The sequence below is a fragment of the Ooceraea biroi genome, chromosome 1 (assembly GCF_003672135.1).
Source record: "Ooceraea biroi isolate clonal line C1 chromosome 1, Obir_v5.4, whole genome shotgun sequence".
NCBI lineage: Eukaryota > Metazoa > Arthropoda > Insecta > Hymenoptera > Formicidae > Ooceraea > Ooceraea biroi.
The window spans coordinates 10,898,113-10,919,682 of record NC_039506.1 but is presented as its reverse complement, the minus strand read 5'-3'; the positions used below and the strand labels follow the sequence as shown (position 1 = coordinate 10,919,682).

General features: G+C 36.1%; 2 protein-coding genes across 2 annotated transcripts; one reads left to right on the top strand and one right to left on the bottom strand.

The window, feature by feature from the left end:
* Positions 1-656: 656 nt before the first annotated feature.
* LOC105284785 (odorant receptor coreceptor) lies at positions 657-9,193 on the bottom strand. Its single transcript, XM_011348552.2, has 9 exons — positions 9,011-9,193; positions 8,254-8,388; positions 7,660-8,043; positions 7,114-7,368; positions 6,518-6,768; positions 4,054-4,153; positions 3,799-3,903; positions 3,322-3,477; positions 657-3,201 (listed from the first exon to the last, which is right to left on the bottom strand). Exons 2-9 carry the CDS (start codon positions 8,386-8,388, stop codon positions 3,151-3,153), a joined length of 1,437 nt encoding a protein of 478 aa, XP_011346854.1. The 5' UTR covers positions 9,011-9,193; the 3' UTR covers positions 657-3,150.
* A 1,215-nt stretch (positions 9,194-10,408) lies between these two features.
* On the top strand, positions 10,409-21,521 carry LOC105284786. The gene is given in 13 exon segments (XM_026968450.1): positions 10,409-10,516; positions 10,724-10,787; positions 11,002-11,088; positions 11,418-11,833; positions 12,228-12,381; positions 12,518-12,709; positions 12,802-13,082; positions 13,371-13,664; positions 19,349-19,487; positions 19,842-20,001; positions 20,103-20,208; positions 20,316-20,679; positions 21,021-21,521. Coding segments are annotated over 11 exon segments (2,334 nt in total). The 5' UTR covers positions 10,409-10,516; positions 10,724-10,787; positions 11,002-11,012; the 3' UTR covers positions 21,173-21,521.
* The last annotated feature ends 49 nt before the right edge of the window (positions 21,522-21,570 follow it).

Below are 21,570 nucleotides of genomic sequence, written 5' to 3'. Positions count from 1 at the left end.
TAAGTGTATAAATAACCTTCATCACACCAATTAAGATTTTGTTTCGTCACTCACATAAAAATTAAAATGAATAAGACGAACAAGAACAAGACGAGGTGAACGATATAGTAGAAAGAGAGGATAATCATGAAAGTCGCGAAATTTCGTGAAAGGAAATTCATTCTTCATTCAGATTTTACGAAACTTTCTTGTATATATGTAAAAGTAACGTTTATGAGCCTTCAAATGATTTTATCCGTGCTAATTTGCATGACCACAATGGCACATACGTAATTACTTTCACGTACATCATACGAAATATTTTGTATATGTCGGAAGAATTGTGTTCTTCAAAAGTAACGCTCGAGTGAGAAGAAACTCAGTAGAGCAGATTCGAATTAATTTATTCGATTACGCGCCGAGCGGGATAAATCAATTCGGCATCTACAATATAATGAAGTATATTTCAATCTCTTTTACGATTTTAATTTTTCAAATGTGTTTTATAATAGCTTCGCGCAACGTGTTTTCAAATGCTACAATGAATAATGAAAAATAATTCTTTAATGAGATTATACAGCGAGAACGTAGTTTTCTAATTACGGTGAGTTTGAGAAGGAGTCAAGAGAGTGTGAAGAAAGCTATCCAGGATTCTGCCCTCTGACACTCTAGAATTTGTATGAACGTTTATATCAAGATTTTATTAAATAAATATAATACAGATTTACATATATAGAGAAAAACTATTTGATAATACTGTGACTTTATCGGTCAGAGTTTGATCATAGTAATGTACACATACGTTAATTATACACGTAATGGCGAGTATCCATTTGAGAGAAGTACACTGTTGAAAGTTATACCCTCTTTCGCAAACGAACATACCATTCCGAACAGAGTTACTGAAGAAAGTTACGCTCTAAGTTATCTTTATTCTCTTTACTCTCTTCACTACCTTCAAATGGATACGGGCTTAATGTCGAAGTAGATCGAGCTCGGATATCGTCAGTACACCTCCGTATAATATCTGTTAATGGCCTCTTTACTTTACGACGTTTCGCGTTATTCTCTCTCGGCCGTCCGGCAAAGAAAGTAGAAATATCTCGCATAGCATCCTCTCGTAAAACGATATCCGCGTCGATAAAAAGGTACATATTTATTAGCATAAATATACGGTCAGAATGAGCAGCCATGCACGGTGCAAACATCCTTCTGGGTGACGAAATATTTTATCTCGCTAGAGACACTGAGATATATTACGAAATATAAAAAACGAGGTACATTAGGTATACGCTTAGGTCCACCCACGTGGTTATACGTGTAATGAAAATATATATCTTACTCTATCTGTCTATTAAGATCCAAGTCTCTCTAAGTAGCGTTCGATAACTGTCATACCCCCATATAATAATTGACGCACCATAAAATCAACGTCGCGTCGCCGTTGCTTATCTGCCGTGAAGGAAACGAGCGCAGCTAACAGTTTTCCAGCTTCTGACCAGGCAACTAAGACTTTTGCAATATTTATCTCACGATGCATTCGCAGCTACGTAATCCCATTAACCCTTCGTGGTTACCAGGGGTCCAAAAGACCCAACGAAAAGTTTAAGATATGTAGAAAATTATCCTTGATCCGCGATCTACCATTCATTTTTTCACGACTGTCAACTTCGCGATTTTTTAAGTTATGTTAAAATTAAAATGTTCATTAAACGTTTATTTCTTCTTGCTATACAAGCTTTCAACTTTATTCTGTAATTTTTTTCATTCAAACTGGACGAATAGTGTAGTGTAAACACGGCAACCGTTTAAATTGGTCAATTGGACCCCATCTGACCACTATGTGATTCTCAGGAGGTATGACCAGGAAGAGTTAACGGCTACGTGTTCAAGTTGATTAACAAATCCTTGTTTAATGCCCCCCTTCCGGACAGGTGCGTGATAAGAAGCAAAATCTATATTTGCAGATCTAACGTGTACGCCTATCTCTATCGGAAAGTTAAGAGAGTGACATAATAAATATGGAGTTGAATAAATCGTACTTAGTATCAAAACGTATTTTCTAACTGGAAAGCGTGGGACCCAAGACTCCGTCATTATTAAGAGATAAATTGAAAAGTAACAGAAAGAGAACGAAAGATTCACTCAAGAATTAATTGAATTCCCGCAAAATTCGCGGGAAACTTGCGAGACAAAATCGGAACGGCACGTAATCCCTTTTCGTGCAATCTAGTTTTTAATCAGAGAAATGTAATTTTGAAAAAAAATCATGTGCACTTAAATCAATCAACGATATAAATAACGATATAAAGCTCATTACGCGCAACGTGCCGTTGCTAAAATTACAATATTACTTGTTTAGCATATTACGTTCTACTAAAAAACTAATCGCCTATTTACACATAATTTATACGCTTCGTTAACATTTACATGCTGCGTTCACTTCGCTGATTTATTTTATTTCGATCTTTAAAACATATAATGATTAACGTAATGACGCGTATAAGCTTTCATCTCTGGATCTTTAATTATTTATTATTTATTCGAAACGTCGTAAATTAAATTTAATATGTTAATTATTCTCGTGTTGCATTATCACACGACACATGGACAATCACAAACCGCTTCAACAAGCTTCGAATATTATCGATATTAGCGTATATCTTCCCCGACTTACCTCAAATTAATGTGCGTGATAATGAATCGCGACGAGTGCTTCTTATATTGCCGTCAATTTTACTGTTACTATATGCATATAAATGTGGAGAGAAAAATCATGCGGAGAGCTGCGCAACGAAATTCGCAATAACGAATATTAACGATAAACTTGTATTCTTCATTGCTTGTAAATCTTGATTTAAATAATCAAAACGGAATGTAGATATCGTGTCACTTATAATTTTAAGTAAAAGTGAAAATTAAAAATAAAGAACAAATTAAGAAGACTTCATCATCATTTCCTGAAATTAATTGGGATCTTCTCATGATTTTCCCCTCCACGGTTTCTAATATTTCGATACGCGTCGATAAAGACGCGAGGACCTTCTTGGGGGAATTCCCTCGATACGAGTACCTTTGGTTCTTCGTAAAAGCTATTTTGAAAAATATAATTTTGCACAGCCAACGTGTGCAACGCGAGGGACTGCGCCTGAAACGCACAGAGTCGAATGTTCACTTCAGTTGCACCAACACCATGAAGTAGGTCACCACGGCTCCCAATACCTGTAAAATTTTCAGAGAGTTAATTAGAACATTCATGATGTTTGAATGCGTATTTTATGAACACTGCAGTATGCATCGATAAATGTGAGAGAAGAAATTAAAAATACGAATACATCTTACCGAAGCGAAGAGATCTAGAGATACTGTAAAGAACTTCGCCCCTGATATAGACATAGCTTTCTGACATTGCTGACACACGATTTGTACGAATGTCTTAGCCTCCTCAGATCCATCGTACCAGTGGCAAGAATAAGCTGCTTCCATCACCGAAGTACTCTAAAAATGAGATAAAAGTTTCATTATCTGGTGTGATAAATTTTTTTTGTATGACAAATTAAAATTTTTTAGTAATATAGTCTTCAAGATGATTTAACGTTTCCCTTACGAAAAAATAATTTTAAAATAATTTTAATAAAACATACTAATTGTATATTTTCATTAATTATCATTAATTTACACACACATATATTGTTCATAGATCTTTTTTATTAAAATATAATCTGAAGAACTTGTTGGTGTGATATAATAAATTAACAAAAGTAAAATTTTGAGAAATATTACTTTTTTATATTAACTTTCTTGTCAAGAAATACGCACCTCTTCTATCAAGCGGTTTCCAAATATGCAGAACAAAAAGACCTGGCCGAACGTGTAAAGTATGTAGCCGATCGTGGAGGCCGCGTAGACGTTTATACCGTTCACCTGTAGCATTTAAGACTCGAACATATTAGTATGAATTCTTAATTCCTCGTATTAACCTATCGTCTTCGCATTGCTTTACTAATTTATGCGATCAATACAAGTCATTTGTTCAGGACCTTGAAAATGCGTATGACCAGCGGACGCACTCACCTTTGTCGCTTGATAGGCGAGCAACGTCAAAGTTATGGTCGTCGTCAACATATGGAGCAAAAGTGCGAAGCCATACGCATCTCCGACCGCGGTGACCAATCTACGCAGAGCAATAGCAATTGTTAATTCAGTTGATTAATCAGCGAAGTAGTTAGTAAGCCTAACGTCACTCGTAAATGACTCGCGATCGAGCGATTCAGCGAACGACATTTTGAACCATTGACAAGCAGCTCATCAAAGATACATTTGCAACGTTTGTTCTTTCGTCCATAGGTGCACACCACCCTTGATTTTCATATTAAACTTAAGTGATTAGAACTAAGTTGAAAATCGACGGGCGAGCGTTAGCTTCCGCCTTACGTATATCCTATTTCGCTGACCGCTCTCTTGTCGAGTTAACGTTGTTCCCCTGTAAGTGAATGATCGATATGTCGAAACGCCTTGAAGAAAGTGCGCTGGTCTATACCGTGTCACGCTGAGGTCATCGCTATCGCGCCAAGTCAAACCCCTAAAATACGCGCTGAACACATGGAGAATGTAGGCTCGACGGTAAAAATTATTTTCATGTAGATCAGAAATATGGATATATTATATTTTCGAAATTCTAAAGTCAATTTGTACGAAAATGTTGTATCGTCTTAGACCGTTTAAATTACCCGTACGATGTCTCCGATATCTCCATAATATTTCAAAGCAATTTTCTTTGCAACACAAAGTTTAATACAACTGTTATTTAAACAATAATAATTATTTTTTCGTATGTTTAAATCAATTTTATATTACCCTAAGTACGAAAATAAGCAGTATATAAAAGCAGAAACAAGCACAGCTAGATAAAGTCATTTATATTTGAATGGCGTGAACTGTGGACAAAAATCTGTCATCACGCGCGTGGCAGGTGAACCACGTGTGCGCATATGCACACGTGAACGTCGCGGCGAATGCAGCCCCTCATGAATCGCGTAGTCCGTACAACACACGACCCCCGTTGCGGTCAATATCGCGCTTTCTTAGAATAAATACTTCACCACCGTGGGAACACGCGCATCCCTTGCCAGCCGACGAGTGGCTTCGGCACCCCGCGAACCTGCAGGAAAACGGCATCCGTTCGCGCCGCGTTCTTGCGTTTTTTTTTCTCGGGGAGCAACCTGGTTCGATTGCCTCGATCACGTTTCACACATTTGAAATTTTATGAAGCGTGCGTTGTAATTTGGAAAACGTGGCTTTTGTAAAACTGTGGTGGGATTATCGGTAGCCATAGGCTACAAACGGAGTACATAAATGGATCGTTATTTAAATCGTTTTATACCTATTTATTCGTTTTTCACAAACTCGTAATATTGAAATTTTAAGGACGACAAGTATCAACTTTGTGCTTCTTAAAAAGATTATCTTAATTGAGATCTAAAAATTGAACTAAAATTGAATTAAAATTAATTTTAACGAGTTGATTGCCACGGGGATTAACTTTGCTAAAGATTGCACGTTCACCGTTTATGGTATATATTGTTTTCAATAAGTCTGTTTTGGAAATTTATCATAATTATTATCTCATATAATTTAATCGGTTCTCTATTAAAGATTCATATGACTTCTAAAGACCATTGATTATATTTTACACATTTATATTTTAATATGAATAGTTACTGATAATTCTTGCATTCAACAATGTTCAGCATATTGTTAATAGTCTTAATGAAACTATTGAGATAAAAAAACTATTTTATAAATAATAAAACAAGTCATAATAAAAAAATTATCTTGTTTTATATATTAAATATCTTTATCAATAAAATTATCGATAAAAAGAAAATTGGTTTCTATTTCCGATCAAAATTAAAGCCTTTATATCTGTAATGCTAGATTGATATTAAACATTAAACCAAAATAATATAATATAACAAAATATTGAAGTAATATCGATAAATGTTAATATTAAATTTTAAATGTAATAAAGTATTAACGCTAGATACACAATCAAAGACACACATAAAATGTTTCAGTTTGAAATAAATATTTGCAACCGTGATGTTTGGTGGCATGCAACTTTGTTGTGCGCACTTGTTAATAATTGACAGAGTAGTTAACACGTCTCTATGTGTAGTCAATATGACCATAACTATGTACTAAATACTTTACATGCATCTAACATTACGTAAGATTCTGGGTCACTAGTCCACACATAAGATGCGGATAACTTTCAAAGAAATGATCCGTCATTCGCTCATAGTGGAGGAGTCGCATGAATTAACTATACGTCTTCAGTGGGTAAGCGGAGCACCGGGACATCTCTCATCACGGCACCCAATGATACTGAATCTTTTATCCCGCGGTCTTGACTTGTTTTTATCTTATACAGCGAGAAGAAACAAACTCGATGGACAAAACGCTGGTGCGAGCAAGAGATGAGAGACTAGATTCGCACCAAGACTGAAGGTATAAGGAGGAGGGTAATAGGACTCACCTGACAATATGTTTGTGTCTCTCCACCCAATACTTGATCGCGCTCCTTACGAGCGCTTCTTGCTTCTTCGTTAATCCATTCGGTCCTACGCCTCCGTTGAAAGTCATACCAGCTGTCGGCCGGAAAGTCGCAGTAAAGTCCTGCCGATTGCTGTATATGTTGCGAAGATCGAGATCTAGCATGTTGTCGCTTTGGGGCGGCGGCGGTGGTGGAGGGTTGTCCCCATCGCGAAGATGATCCGCGCTGCCAGCCTATATGCAACAAAGAATTTTGTGTTAATTAATTATTTAACATAGATAAAAATATGGTTTCAGAAAAATTTCAAAGTTCAACTGTATTGCACATTGTTTACTAATACATTTGCATTACGTATTTTTTAAAATAATTATTTCTGCAAATATTGAAAATGTCATATTTTATGGCGGAATTCCTTGTATTTATAACGTAAAAGGAAAGAGGCTTTTTTTAAAGTAAAGTTGTTAAAATAAATTTGAATTGCATATCTAATTTTAAAGACTCATCTTTTTTTATGCATGAATTTACATTACGTTCAGGACAGGAAATAAAAATAAAATATGCTACAAAATGTGAGAGACCTTGAATAGCTCGCTACTGTTCGGAACTACAGTATCCAAAGTTGCGCTCAGCTCCATGAGAGGTTTCATGATCTGTTTCAAGTGCTGCAGCTGTTCACAAGCGAAGAGCAGCCACGAGCAGAAGAGCACGTCCAACGAGTTGGCGTCAATGAGCATAAAGAGCACCCAGTAAAACTGATATACAAGTACCAGCACATGCGTTATTCCCTTGCCGGCATCGAACGGATAAAATGAACGAATCAACAATTGCGGCAGCTAAAATTCATCGAAAAAATCAATACACACAAGAGCGGAATTAAATCGTACATTTATGTGCAACCACAATATAAAGTACAATTTTGTATAAAAAATATAATAAGATAAAAGTACAAAAGAACGTGTAATTTAAAAATAAGCACAATTCATAATTTTACTGTGTTAAACATTAAACTTCTCCAAATTTTAATGTTTTCCTTTATTTTATTATTTATGCAGTGCAAGATAATTTAATAATAAATAAGTATAACAAAATTTGTTATCCAACTTGCTGTAAATTTGGATCATTACCTCGATAATTTCCGTCTCGTTCGTGACCGGATCTACGATCTTCCTTATCGGATGCTCGAAGAAGGTGAGGACGGTCCAAGCTACCGCGGCTAGCATTGTGGTACCGCCGACCAAGAAGAGCAATAGCCTCATTTTCTTCAGGGCGATTGCGTGATATCGAGCATTGCTCTCGGCGAAAAGGGGGTGGGAATTCGGATTATTCCATATCGCCCACGTTCTGTAGAAATACTTGCTCCTAATGGCGAAGTAACAGATCTTGACGATACTATGCGTGAAGAAGAGGAGGGTAATCGTGTTGGCCGTGAGATCGTCGACGTCGGCACTCTCTACTATTAGATTTACGGCGCACAAGCCGAATTGCAACAGCAGCATGAACAGATTCACCTGGAACAGATAAGGTTCATGGCATACAGAGAATCACCGACATCCTTCAAGCATGAATGTCACACTTCAGCTTGAAGAAAGGATAATAACGCTTAGATGCCAATGGCCGAACAGCTTGGAAGAATTGTGAGTCAAAAGGTGATTTCTTTTCAGCCTAAATTTCATCAAGCGAGAACAACACTTCTACTTGAACATCGTGTGATTACTTACGCAGCAGTAGACTTTATGCAAGTACTTGGACGAATTATCGTTGTAATAGTTGAATACGAAGTGCCCAAAGGTCTTCATGACCCTTATGTTGGGCAGGAGGTCGGCCACCAGGCCCTGCTGCTTCATTTTCATCATCTGCGAGCAAATGGAACGGGCTGAGCATTACTCTGTCACGACCATCAACTCTGTTGTACGAGGTTGTCAAACTAATTCGTCAACGACATTACGGATAGCGATTACGTAAACGTAATCGTAAACGTAATCGCTATCCAAAGCGCGCTGCGATTCGTGCATCATCTGCCACAGTGTCATAAGGTGTGCATATAACGGTGCAGGGTGAAACTTTCCGAAATAGGTCTTTCTTCGCGTAAGGCATATTCGCTAATTAATATTGTGTATCTTGATTCGCGAGCAAATGTCTAACACAATGTCTCAAAGACTTAAAGATTCTTTTGTTCCTCAGAAAGTCTTGTCTTTCAAAGACAACTGCTTGTTAGCTTGTTGACAGACAGTGCAATGTTTACACTCAGTTAAGGCTTTCTGATGTGCCAAATAATCTTCACACATCTTTTAGATATCTGTTGCGTTATACTTATGTATTCAGAGATAATATAAGGGTGTAATAAGTGTTTGAAGTTGAAACACATGATCAAAAGTATCCTTTTCTTCGAAAAAATATTTAACAAACGTCCTTTGAATGTTTATTTCATTTGGCAAGTGCTTCTGTTGAAACAGGGTTGACAGAACGAGAGCCTACCTTGGTGACTTCGGTTATCCAAGATCACCAACGAGAAATTTGTTAATCCCGCAGTTGGAATTACGATGTGGCCTTCAGCGCCTCGCGATTACGTTGCAGCAAACGTGCCAAGTATACCAGAAGAACGAAGAAGAGCAAACTAACTATCCGGCCTGCCATCAGTCGTTTTGCGACCCGTCTTTGGTGTCTTGAGCGATTGTCTCTCCGGGCGAAGCCCAGGTACCCTCTGGTCTTTGCGCTTCTTCAACCCCCTGGTTGTGACCTGACCGCCACCTCCCACGTCGAAGGAAAACCCCCTTCCAACAGGGTAGGTACCAAACGTGGACCAATCGGGGCCCGGTAACCAGGCGCAGACTGCTTTGTTGCGCTGCGCAATACTCTGCCAACGCCATGTCGCTTTCTGCATCACCCCGTGAGTGCACAAAGAGGGGGATTCTATAGTCCCCTTAATAATTCAGGCCGCCAGCGTCGTCGTGCGCTCTATGCAGTTTTCAGCGTAAAGAAAGTTTCGCTGAAGAAAACAATTTAAAGTTCCAAGATGCCTAGAGTCGGGGTTAGCAACTGGTGAAACGAAGCTTCCGCTAGGATCGTTGCATTGATGTACGCAAAGCACTCCTTTCCCTGAAATTAATCCGGAGCTCTTGGTGATCGAGCGTTTGCGAGATCGCTAACAAGATTATAGCTTTTAGAAAAATTAATTACAGTAATAATTAAAAAATGGATACTTGATAAAGAGTCGAGAAAACTATGTATATGACATATACGAGATATCTATCTTGCGAATAGAATTTGTCCGGAATACTTTGTTAAGCTTTGCTGTGCAATGTGCAATGGCTCTGAGCACCCCTGAGCTAAATTGTAACGACCAATTTTTTTTATATATGTAAGGACAGAACTGATTTTTCGGAAAAAAATAGAGTTTGAATAATTCTTATCTCGTTTTTCTTCTTTTTCGGAAGAGGCGGAAACATGAAAGGTTCTTTATTAAATAAAGTCCGTGCGAATTTTCGCGAATGATTCGCGGTTGGTGTACTATCATCACATACGTAAGTTAGACTTGGTCGATAAAAATAAATGATTCGTACCATAGAACGCAATATGCAACGAATGACGTAAAACAAATAGTGTAAATCGGTCGAGAGCGTAGCTCGCCGTTGTGTGTGACCTATGTAGGAGGCGAGACGGTTAAATATGTCACATATCGACTTAAAACAGGGGTCAGGCTGTAGCTTACAGGCATGAATCGTGTACATAGTAACGAATCCTTCATTATTTAGGCCGGCAGTCCTTACTTTGACATGGCGATCGGTATAATGGAACACTAATGATAGTTACTGCGAAATGGACATTCTTAACTATGTAATAGAGAAATTGGAACGGAATGTTTCAATCGAAGAAATATTTAACTTGCGAATTACATTTAAATCATTTTTTATTTCAAATGGAAAAACACTCCTCTTGTTTCACTCCATTAGAATAAACTAAACAATTTAAATCATTGTTGAGGTACGTAATTCTTGAAAATATTTTTTTGCATTACGCGGTAAATGGAATCAGAAACTTCGATCATTGCGATTCGCGGTTGATCCGTCGTTCGGGCAACCAATCTTGTTGATCGACGATATGTAATTTAGTTGTTTCTTGAGGAGAAAATGAGGTGAAAGTGTCTTTTCACATGACAATTAAATAGGAACTTTTTAATTGAACTTTAAGGAATTGAACTCCAGAGAATCGCATTAGCCTCGCACTTCCACGTTTCTCGTCAAAAGCTGATTACGTGAGTAGTTCATGTTATTTATATCGGAAACAATTAATATATAATTAATATTATAAATTAATTTATTAATTTAACGTATTTGTCATAAACACTGGATTTTCTTCTTATTAATTTATTACAAATTGTTTTAATAAATTAAATTAAATATTTAATACGTATTTGTTTTATACTAATTAATTAGTAATTTATTTATTGATACTAATTAATTAACTAGTAGAAAACAGCATGTTTTACTTCGGTATCCTTGCGGTGCTGTGGTCGGTGTTGGCGTACTCCATTGGCTTTACAATGGATCGTTCAGGTATCTAAAGTGTCTAATGTTCAGTTGCATGTTCGCTTGCTTTGTTTGAGCAGTTACATTTGTGATTATAACTTAGAATAAAAAAATACAAAACGTATTACTTGCACGAAAGTTTCAATTCCACTTCCGATCTTCGACTTTATACTCTGAAAGACATATTTTATCTTCGGCAATATTTCGGTATTTGTATTTTACACAGTTATTTATTTTTAGAAATATATGCACTTGTTTGCGAATGCGTAATGCGTCTCTTAAATATGTCTTTCGCAAAACGCGATGTTAATTGTATAATATTGACTAATTTTAATTTATGTGCGCTTCGTTGGCAGCTTTGGTACCGTCCATGTGGGACACGGCGCCGTCCTTGGACACGTACCAAAAGGTATTCGTTGACCCTGCGTTGAACGGCAAGATACAGGTGACAGGCATGGACAATATCTTGCAAGCTGCAGATGTGAAGGTATCGGTGAAACTGACGGAGCAGATGCCGCAGAATCAGACGCGTAAGAAGAGATCGACGACCGAGAACACCACAACCGGGATGAAACTGGTCAATGACGGTGTAACGTTAGTGATGAAAAATGACAGCTCCAATGTTTCCGTAGAAAACGCCAACACCGTTACTCCACTCCGAAATGTTATCTTGCTTCTGATTGACGAAAGCAGCTCGAATGAGAGCAACCACGGGAATTCATGGGAGGATTGCAAGAAGAAACTGCCGTTCGCCATTGAAGGATTTCTTCAAGTATTCTTTTAATTATATGAATTATTTTTTGTAGAATATCTCTGTAGAAAACTAATTATGAATATTTAGATTAGTTTTATATAATTCTTATTATTCTTCTCAGACGATAATAAAATATGTAATTGTAGGAAAAAATGAAAGTAAAAGTCTTGAAAGTGTACTTCATTTAAATGTTTTCTATAATATGTAGTGATGATATAAAACTTGTATTTGTAAAAATATGAAATGTTTAAAAGTATATAATTTGATTAGATTCCAGTGATTAAAGAAACTACAATAGAGAATTCTTAGAAATATAAAATAGCATTGAAATCTTTATGAATGAAATATCCTTTTGCTTTCATTTCATTTATTTGAATATATTAAAATTCCATACATAAAATTAATATCCTAGAGCTGTCGTGATGAGATTAAGGCTACCAATTTCACCGTGAGCAGCGCTATTGTTCTTGAAAATAAAGAAAAGAACTGTGATTGCGAACATATCCTTCGTTCGAATATTGTTGATCTGTTATCTTGGGCGAGGCACGCGAAAGGAATGACAACAGGTTTCAAAATTTTGTTTATAGGCAGTTTAGAGATACTAAGAATTATGAGACATTAAAAATCAGATTTTTGAATTATTTATATTTTATATATACGTTTTTTATGACAACTACTGATCCTATCAATTTGATCGATCAGGCACAGTTTCCGGCAGCAATTTCTCGATACCATCCTTTCCTAGATACGAATTCGATGCATTTGACGAAAATGAAGCGAAGTTTGAACAGCGCATGGACAAGCACAATTCGAAGGACCCCTGGCAAATGATCAATCTCAGCGATCAAACAAAATCCCTTTCCCCCGTGACCATGGCAGACTCTAAATCCGACGGTAAATCACGAGGGATGACAAAGTGGAATAGTATTAGAAAGATATGTCGAAGAGGGAGGAAAATATTTCGAAGAAATTATTTATTTTGATAGGAATGTCGAATTTTGACGGCACTTGGAACATTTTCGATGTGTTCTCCAAAATGTGGATGGCCTTCTTTCGCTCTTTACTTGAATCGGTTGGCAGGAACAACAATACATCCGAAGAGGAGTTTTCATCGCGCAAACCATTTCTTGTTAAACCTTCTACGATAAGTTTGATTGAGAATACCATCAAGGAGCTCAAATCCTTTCCGAACAACAAGGGCTATATACTGATTGCTACCGTGCCGAGCAACGAGCATGCTGTTGTCATCGATCTTTTGCAACGCGAAGTAATCAGTCTTTCATATAGATATACTTCATATAGACTAGATACTTAATAGTATGTTGTTAATAATGATTTTATCAATAATAAGTTTATCGATTCGATAGTAATTTGTCGGAACATTTGCATTATGTATTAATCAAATACTAGATTTATGTAAGTTAATATAAATTCTATAAATAAATTATTGAAAAGATATATATATATATATATATATATATATATATTACTCATACTCTTTTTTTTAATTTTAATACTTTTTATATCAAATACTATTTCCTTGATCAATTCGCAGATTTCTCCGAAAGACACTCTTCTTGTAATGATGGAAATCTGTTCGGGCAAGAAATCCGTCCCATTCATCGCGGAAGGATCAAATAGCGGAATCCTTCGGGAAATAAAAACGATCTGGGAACTGCCGATCGCAATCAGAAAAGCGATCGAAACTAACTGTCATGATCCAGAATGCATAAATCGACAGAAGCGCGATGCTCCAATTATCTCACGTGTGCCAATGGAATTTTTTCTAGGAAAAACTGCCAGTGCGAAAGCGCGTTATTAGTAACTAGAACTAGATGTTGAAAAACTGGTAACTAAATACGTCATATGTTTTTATGTTAATAATAAAGATTTAAATAATCCGTAGTAAAGTCGCATGTTAACTTTAATGTGCGCTTTACTTGATACGAAGAAGTAGTAATATTTAATTTTATGTTTTTGCGGAACTATAACAGTTACACGTATCAGATAATTTATATTCTGAAATATGAGTTGTATGTGGAAAAAAATGTATATTTTCTAAAATTATTGAGCTTGACAATATCCGAGTGCGGACGTTTTAGTTGAAAATTTTATTAATCTTTTATGTTAATTATATTTGATTTTTATACATATACTACATTTAATACATGTTAACATTTAATACATTTATTACAACAATACCTGTTAAATTACTTGAACAGAGAAAAGTTTCTATATTTATATCCTGCTTTATTTTTAATTTGCTATAAACAATCGATGTATTCGTGCAAACTTGATGGAAGCCTTGAACGTCTTTAATTTTGGAATTGTTTGTTATAAACAAAGCGTGTTTCATATCTATATATTTTCTTTGTAGGATACTGTAAGCACCGAAGAAGCAACAATTATTGAGAAAGAGATACGAGTCAGAAGTCGACTTTATCGAAGACAATATTATTATGTGATCTCATGGCGACAATGGGTATCGCAATTTCGGTCTTCGCCGCGGCCTTGACCTCTTCTTGGAAAGAAAGCAAGATATAATATTTCGGGCCATTACATCTTTTACAACTTTACCTTTCACTCTTGCTGTCGCTTATATTTTATGTCTTATAACCGCAAGAGTCGGTTCTTTTTTCTAAAATTGCTAACGGCGATTTTGATCATTTTTTCTTTAAAAGATATTATGAAAGAGAGAGAATATGTGAAAAAAATATATATATGCACAAAACAGAACAGTTGTAATGTTCTAGGGTCATGGTATATCGAACAAATTCTTGAATAAATTTTAAGCTTGTATAACGTGGTTTTGTCAATTGCATCAGGCATAATATTTGCACAATTGTTTATGTCGCACTCTTCACTTATATGAATTCTTCACTTGTGTCCTACTTTTGACTCGCATTCGATTAATGAATTAACTTACTGTACATGCTGTTTGCTCAAATGGATAACGAAACCTTACTTTCCGTTAAATATTGATTTGTCTCGATAGCATTTTAATTAATTAATTATTCCAATTTATATATATATATATATATCTGCATAAGGTTCGCGAGGGAACGATGCTAGGGAAATTTTAGAATTTTCTGTGAAATTTGAGCGATTCGACTTTAAAATTCAGATCTTAAATTACATCTGGATTGTTTGAGTTCAGGAATATTCAGGTCATTTGATTATGACTCGGGCAAAGCGGAATTGGACAATGCAATGAGAAAAAGAAACGCAAAGAATAATTGAAACATTGAGTCCAACTGCGCAATCCGGACTTGCAGCTAGAATTTCTACAATATAAATGTTTCGGGCCGTCTATTGAAAATTGAGTCCGAACACGCAAGACATCTGTTCCAGAATGGTTCCCGTCCCGTTGGATTCTAGGTAAGAGCAACTTCCAATTCGTACTTTCAACCTACGGAAGTGCCCGCCACGTGCATAAACTCCGGAGTTGTTTTGCTTGTTTCCCTGCAGTTGCAAAATCGCGCGCGATTGCAATTTCGTACTGACACACGCGCGGATTCCTTCCCGCCCGTGACGGTCGCCCCGTTAACGTAATCTTGCGTATTCGCCGGTGCAACACAACAACGGTGTGCACTACACTCGCGATTATACTCGCAAAAGAAAGTAAGACGAGGGCACGAGCGTAACCGCGATTAACGGCGGCGAAGTTCTATGCACTAGGAAGCGAGCACGATGAAGAATCGAGCGGGAACGACCGGGATTTAATCGCGAGTATCTTCACTGCGAGAATACATCGCGCTGCGCGCCGGCTACGTCAATCGCAAATGACTTCATCTTTGTCAACTGCAAAAACGGGAACTCATGCGTGCGGCTCATATAGTAATGCATAAAAATAACTGCCACAGTACATTTCCACGTGAACACAAAGTAATCCGTGTCTTCCGAGAAGGAGAATCTCGCATAAAACCTTGGACAGCACACGTTTAATCGTAATAATACGTCATGAATTGTTTGTCTGCATGACATGTAAATGAGGTAAAAAAGTTATGCAAAATAAGAGCAACTGGAATTGCATGCAACGTACAGAAGCGCCGAAGGTTGAGCTCAATGTCTAATTAGGACATTACAATATTTATCTAAATCTATCGTCATCGTAATAATCTATAATATAACAAATAATATATAAATAAATCTAACAGATATATAAATACTCTATAATATTGTCATTGTAATAAATCTTGTAATAAATTGTAATAAACAAATAATAATATAATAAATAATCAATGATATTGTCATTGTATAATATAATAAATATTAATACAATAAATAATCTATAATATTGTCATTGTAATAAATCTATAATATTCACTTGATGTTGATGCGCACGAGTATAAGTAAGTAGTCGAAGACACGTATGTCCAAATTCTGGGAAGAAAGTTTGCCGTTTTGTTGCTTATTAGAGCAAAAAAGTCGGTGTATGCATGTGCACCAAAGCAGGTCCGGGCGTGCTCGATGGATTTTCGCGTTACGTGAGCGTACAATTTCATAAGTTTCTAAAAAAAGGCGGAATTGTATTGAGCTCGATAGCCATCGCCCAGTCGCTCGGTAAGCGAGCAATCCAATTGCGAAATTGTATTTTAACTCTGTGCAACGCACAAGTAAATTCGCTTAAACGCATTCAGTTGATTCCTTGATCTTCGAATTATTATTATCAGAAATATATGTGTAATGCAATATATCCTTAATATGTCTCTTTATCGCCAGCAAGCTATTGGAAGTCATAATATCGACGTTGTGCTCGTGTTTACATCAAGTAACTTGCATCGAGTTAATCATATTTCGTTTAGAATACTTGCTTTAAACGTAAACAGGAGTTTTTATTAATTTTATGTGATTCGCAATATGTGCTTATATGGGCGATAAATATACATATAATAGAACTCTGGTGTTTAATATTAATATATATTTATAAAGAGCGTGTATTATAAAAAGCATATGCATCGTTATGACGTCTTTAAGACGTCTTATGACCCGATTTATGACGTCTTTGGGATGTCTTTTTTGACGTCTTTTATGATGTCTTTTTTGACGTCTTTTTTTATCTCTTCTAACAATTTTATTTTTTGTTGAAATTGTTACAAATAATTATCGCAAAATTTTTCTCGCAGTTTTAGAATTCCAAGAAAAGAAGAAAAGGAAGAATTCCACATGCTATCTAATTTTATTACTATACTGTTTATTAATTGATTACTGCTTATTTGATATTCTATTGTTTTTTGAAACGAAGATTCTTTGAATGTTTTCGGCATCTTTCAGACTGCAGATCTCTTTCCGCTGCGTGGAGATGATCAGATTACTGTGGTAATGTGATTCTTGAACACTCTTAAATCATCATCATGTCTCCCACCGAGCAATGATTACAAATTTCTTTCTAGAAGGGGATCCCCCAAAAATCGCTCGTCGATCGAATTCTGTTCCTATACTATACCGGGATCATAACGGGAAGCAAAGCGAGAGTGGGGCATCTCTACGGTATAAAGGAGAACCGGTCCACGAGGTGTTCGCGTTCCCACTCCGTTGTCCGTTCGCTGTCTCTCGAGTTCGCCGCTCCGCTCATTTCTCTTTCTGCAATAATCCGAAAGTCATCGTCACCGCGATTACTTGCCAGTCAAGTGTGTCCGTCTAGTTCAGATCGCATAGAACAACGGCCAAGGTAAATCCAGTTCCGACTACATTATGTGTCACGTATGAGAATCATGAATCTTTTTCCATTGTTGTTTGCTTTGAAATCATTAACAAGTTTCGTGTAATGCAAATGTCAATTTGAAAATATTGTAATTAACATTATGTCAGTGTGTCGTCTGCTACATATTTGCATGCACACATACTAAAATGCATTTTTTATAGATAAGAAAATTTAACATTCTATACTTTTTCATATTTTCTACGTGATATACAAAGTTTAAGTTTTACTTTCACATGGAGTTTACGAAAAGATCTAAGGTTAAATGTTAAATTAAATGTCGAGTAACAAATATTCATTGATTAATGACTTATTATCTCGAATTTTTCTTTAGCCTTCCTAACAATTTGCAGTTTTTATAATACAATTTTGTGTAATTTTGTAATTTTCATACGAAGCTTAAAAAATTATAACAAACGTGTAGAAATAATATAAAATATTAATTTAATTAATTAAATGTTTATGAAGTCCTTAACGATATATTTCATAAAGATACATTAACATTAAGATAAGTGTTCGGAATTGTTTCTTAAGACATTATCATATTTTCAATTTTTCAATTTCACTATCAACTTTATTACAATAACTAGTAATAATAATAATGTATATCATATTTTTATATTCCTGTCGCATTAGTTAACGATTGACGATATGTTAAAATGATAATTCAATTATTTGCATATATATTACACGTGTTGCATGTGTCGAAATTAATAAAAAGATTCCGGTTTAAATAATTTAACAGTCAAATCTAAGTGACTTAAGGACATCAACATCAAACTTTTCTGAATAAATTATTAATTTGCCATTCATAAGATGATACATATGTTAATTATATAAGCCAAAACAGAAAATATCTGTATTACTATCACCTGATTGATTTCCACATGTCGACCAATTTCAGGTTCTCTCAAGGCCTTTAGCAAACTAACTTATTTGTTAAGAGGAAAGTAAGCGGTCCTATAAATTGTTCGAACTTATCATCGGAACTAAGAAACTTTTATTGTTAAATTGAAACCATTTTTAGACATTTCGTAAACTTTGAGCGTGCAAAATACTTTTTGTCACAAAATTATGTAAATTACTGTAAATCCCTCGTTCTCTTTGCCGTTTTCAAAATGCTCTCAAACATTCACGCTCCCAAATTTCCCCATTTTTTGCGTTGAAGATGAAAATCAAGCGTTCTCAGATTCTTTCTTTTTGTCTGTTACATTTTCTTTTACATTTTTCTTTATTTAACAAAGTTTTTGCTATTGAGCAAAATTTACGCAGTTATTCTAAACAAAGAGGCATTTATTGCATACCTTATAGTATACTTTATGAGGTATATCCTGAATTCCTCGATATAGGTCACAAAAACCGGAGGTCTTTTCTGTAAACTTTCTCTTTTTCTAATAATAATTAAAGAGGTCATACGCCAAACGTATGAAGAAAATAATCTCAGAACAATATCGCTGTTTCTGGAACGTAGAGAGGTAGAGAGGTCCGAGAAGCACTCTCTTCGTCAGAAACCGCAACGAGTATAGAGAAAGTTTTGGTTGAGCAAGTTGCTTCGGTCAGCATTAATTCCCGACGTAAGAACGATGGGTATCTTAACTGGTGGCGTAATCTCGTGTAGTGCACATTACGCGCGTAACAACCGAAAAGCATTATACACATGGTCGAGATTGCATTCGATTTATTCAGTGGTAATAAAATGATTTCACACTCTCTAGTTTGAAAAAACGACTAAAATGATTTGATAATTATTAATTTATGGCAAAGTTGTGATAAGAGGTTGATCATGAATGCGTTCGTGCCTGATATGGTGCTTCTTATCGTCATGTTTGCAGATGTTGCTGATACAACCCACGGAGGAGATGTCCAAGTTCATACGGGTGGAATTAAATGAGAATCCAGCGACACGTGAGAACGATCTCGAAGCAATCAAAGAGTGGTTCAGAAAACAACCGCATTTACCTCAATTTGATGGTATGCGCGTCTCCATTGAGACTAGGAAAATGGTTACTAGGAAAACAGAGAAAGAAAGCGACAAATATTAAACCTTAAATTTAGAAATTTAGTTCTAAATGTATGCATGCGCGCGTTACATTTACACACACGCGCGCGCGCGCGCGTAGCGGGGTTTGTTGCGAAATGTTGAAATTAACATGACAAAACCGCGGCTCCAACCCAAATCTAGTTGTAATAATTAACAGCGTGCAAGCCTCAAATATTTTATAGTAAAAAATATGTTAAAAAATACTAAGAAAAGGGTTTTAAATTTAAATTTAAAATTTATTACTATGCCGCACTGTGAAAATAATGCAATCTTATTTCTTTTAGATGACCGAAGAATAATGACGTTTCTAAGAGGATGCAAGTTCTCTTTAGAGAAATGCAAGCGGAAGCTAGACATGTATTTCACAATGCGTGCAATGATCCCCGAGTTCTTCAGCAACCGCGACGTCAAAAATCCGGACATACAAGAACTACTGAAACTCGTGTATGAAAATTAATTATCGTAAAGAGATTCGTCCGGTGATTAGTTTGCACAAGTGAATTAGGCATGTTTTGTTATCTCACATATTTCTTTTTATTTTGTAGACAGATACCGCCTTTGCCAGGTTTGACGAAGAGCGGACGTCGAGTGATCCTGATGCGAGGACTTGATAAAGATGCACAGACTCCGAATATTGCGGAAGCTATGAAGGTACATAATTTGAATTTTTGCAAATTGCTTCTTGCGATTTTACATATTTGCGCCAGTGGTATATTCAATGCTCAAATTTTACATTGCACGTTATTCTGTTGTTAAAGCTGGTATTGATGATAGGCGACCTACGTCTTAAAGAGGAGTCCCACGGAGTAGCAGGTGACGTCTATATCCTCGACGCTAGCGTCGCTTCGGCAAAGCACTTTGCTAAATTCACGCCGACCTTATCAAAGAAGTTCATGGTCTGCGTGCAAGAAGCTTACCCAGTGAAGCTGAAAGAGGTACACGTGATCAACGTCAGTCCGATTGTCGACACGATTGTCACCTTTGCCAAGCCGCTGCTGAAGGAGAAGATTCGCAATCGCATCTTTCTGCACAGCGATATTAATACGCTCTACGACTATGTGCCCAAGGAAATATTGCCGGCTGAATATGGCGGAGACGCCGGACCCATTCAGGCTATACAGGGTACGATATTTCGTCATTTTATTAATACGGAATTCATTATAAAAGAATTTAGAGAATTTTAATTTTAACAGCCCTTTTCCAAATCTTCTCAAACCGCATCGGTTAATCGTAAAATCTATTGTTAAAATTTTATAATATTTGCTTTTAATGATTAAACAGTAAAGTTGAAACAAGTTAAACGTATTCAAATAAACCTTTTTTTCTGGAAACGTATCACATTCATTAAATATATGAGACAAGTACGGCAAATTAGTCGGAATAGTAATTGAGATAGAGAGAATACTATATAAATATCTTTCCGAATAATTTCTCTTTGACTAATATAATACACTACTTTTTAGACAAGTGGGTGCAAAAGTTGGAGGAAAACACGGCTTGGTTCAAGGAACAGGAGTCCTTAAAAGCTAACGAGGCCTTACGACCGGATAAACCAAAGACGCACGACGACCTATTTGGTCTTGACGGATCCTTCCGGCAGCTGACGATCGATTAAATCGATTATCCCACTCTCGGAGGTACTCCTACGTGATCATCGCCAACAGCAGCCGTTAACCAGATCGTTCATTCGCGTGAACAGCAGAAACTTTAACAATCGATCGCAAACTCGGTCCTCGTGCTAAGAAGATGTATCTCATAGCATAATTTAATTGATACAAATTCGCCAAGTAATTGTAGAGATAACAATCTTCACGAACAAAGCGCAACAACAGCAGTATTTCTCTTAGACTTTTCTCTATTAACAAAATTTTATTTATTTTTATTAATTATTCTAATTAAAAGTTCTATCATAATTCTATGACTGTGAGAGATTCTAACAATAACTGACAAATCGTGACTTACAATTATTTGAAAACAAAACTTGTTTTCGAGTTTCAGTGTTGATGCAGAATT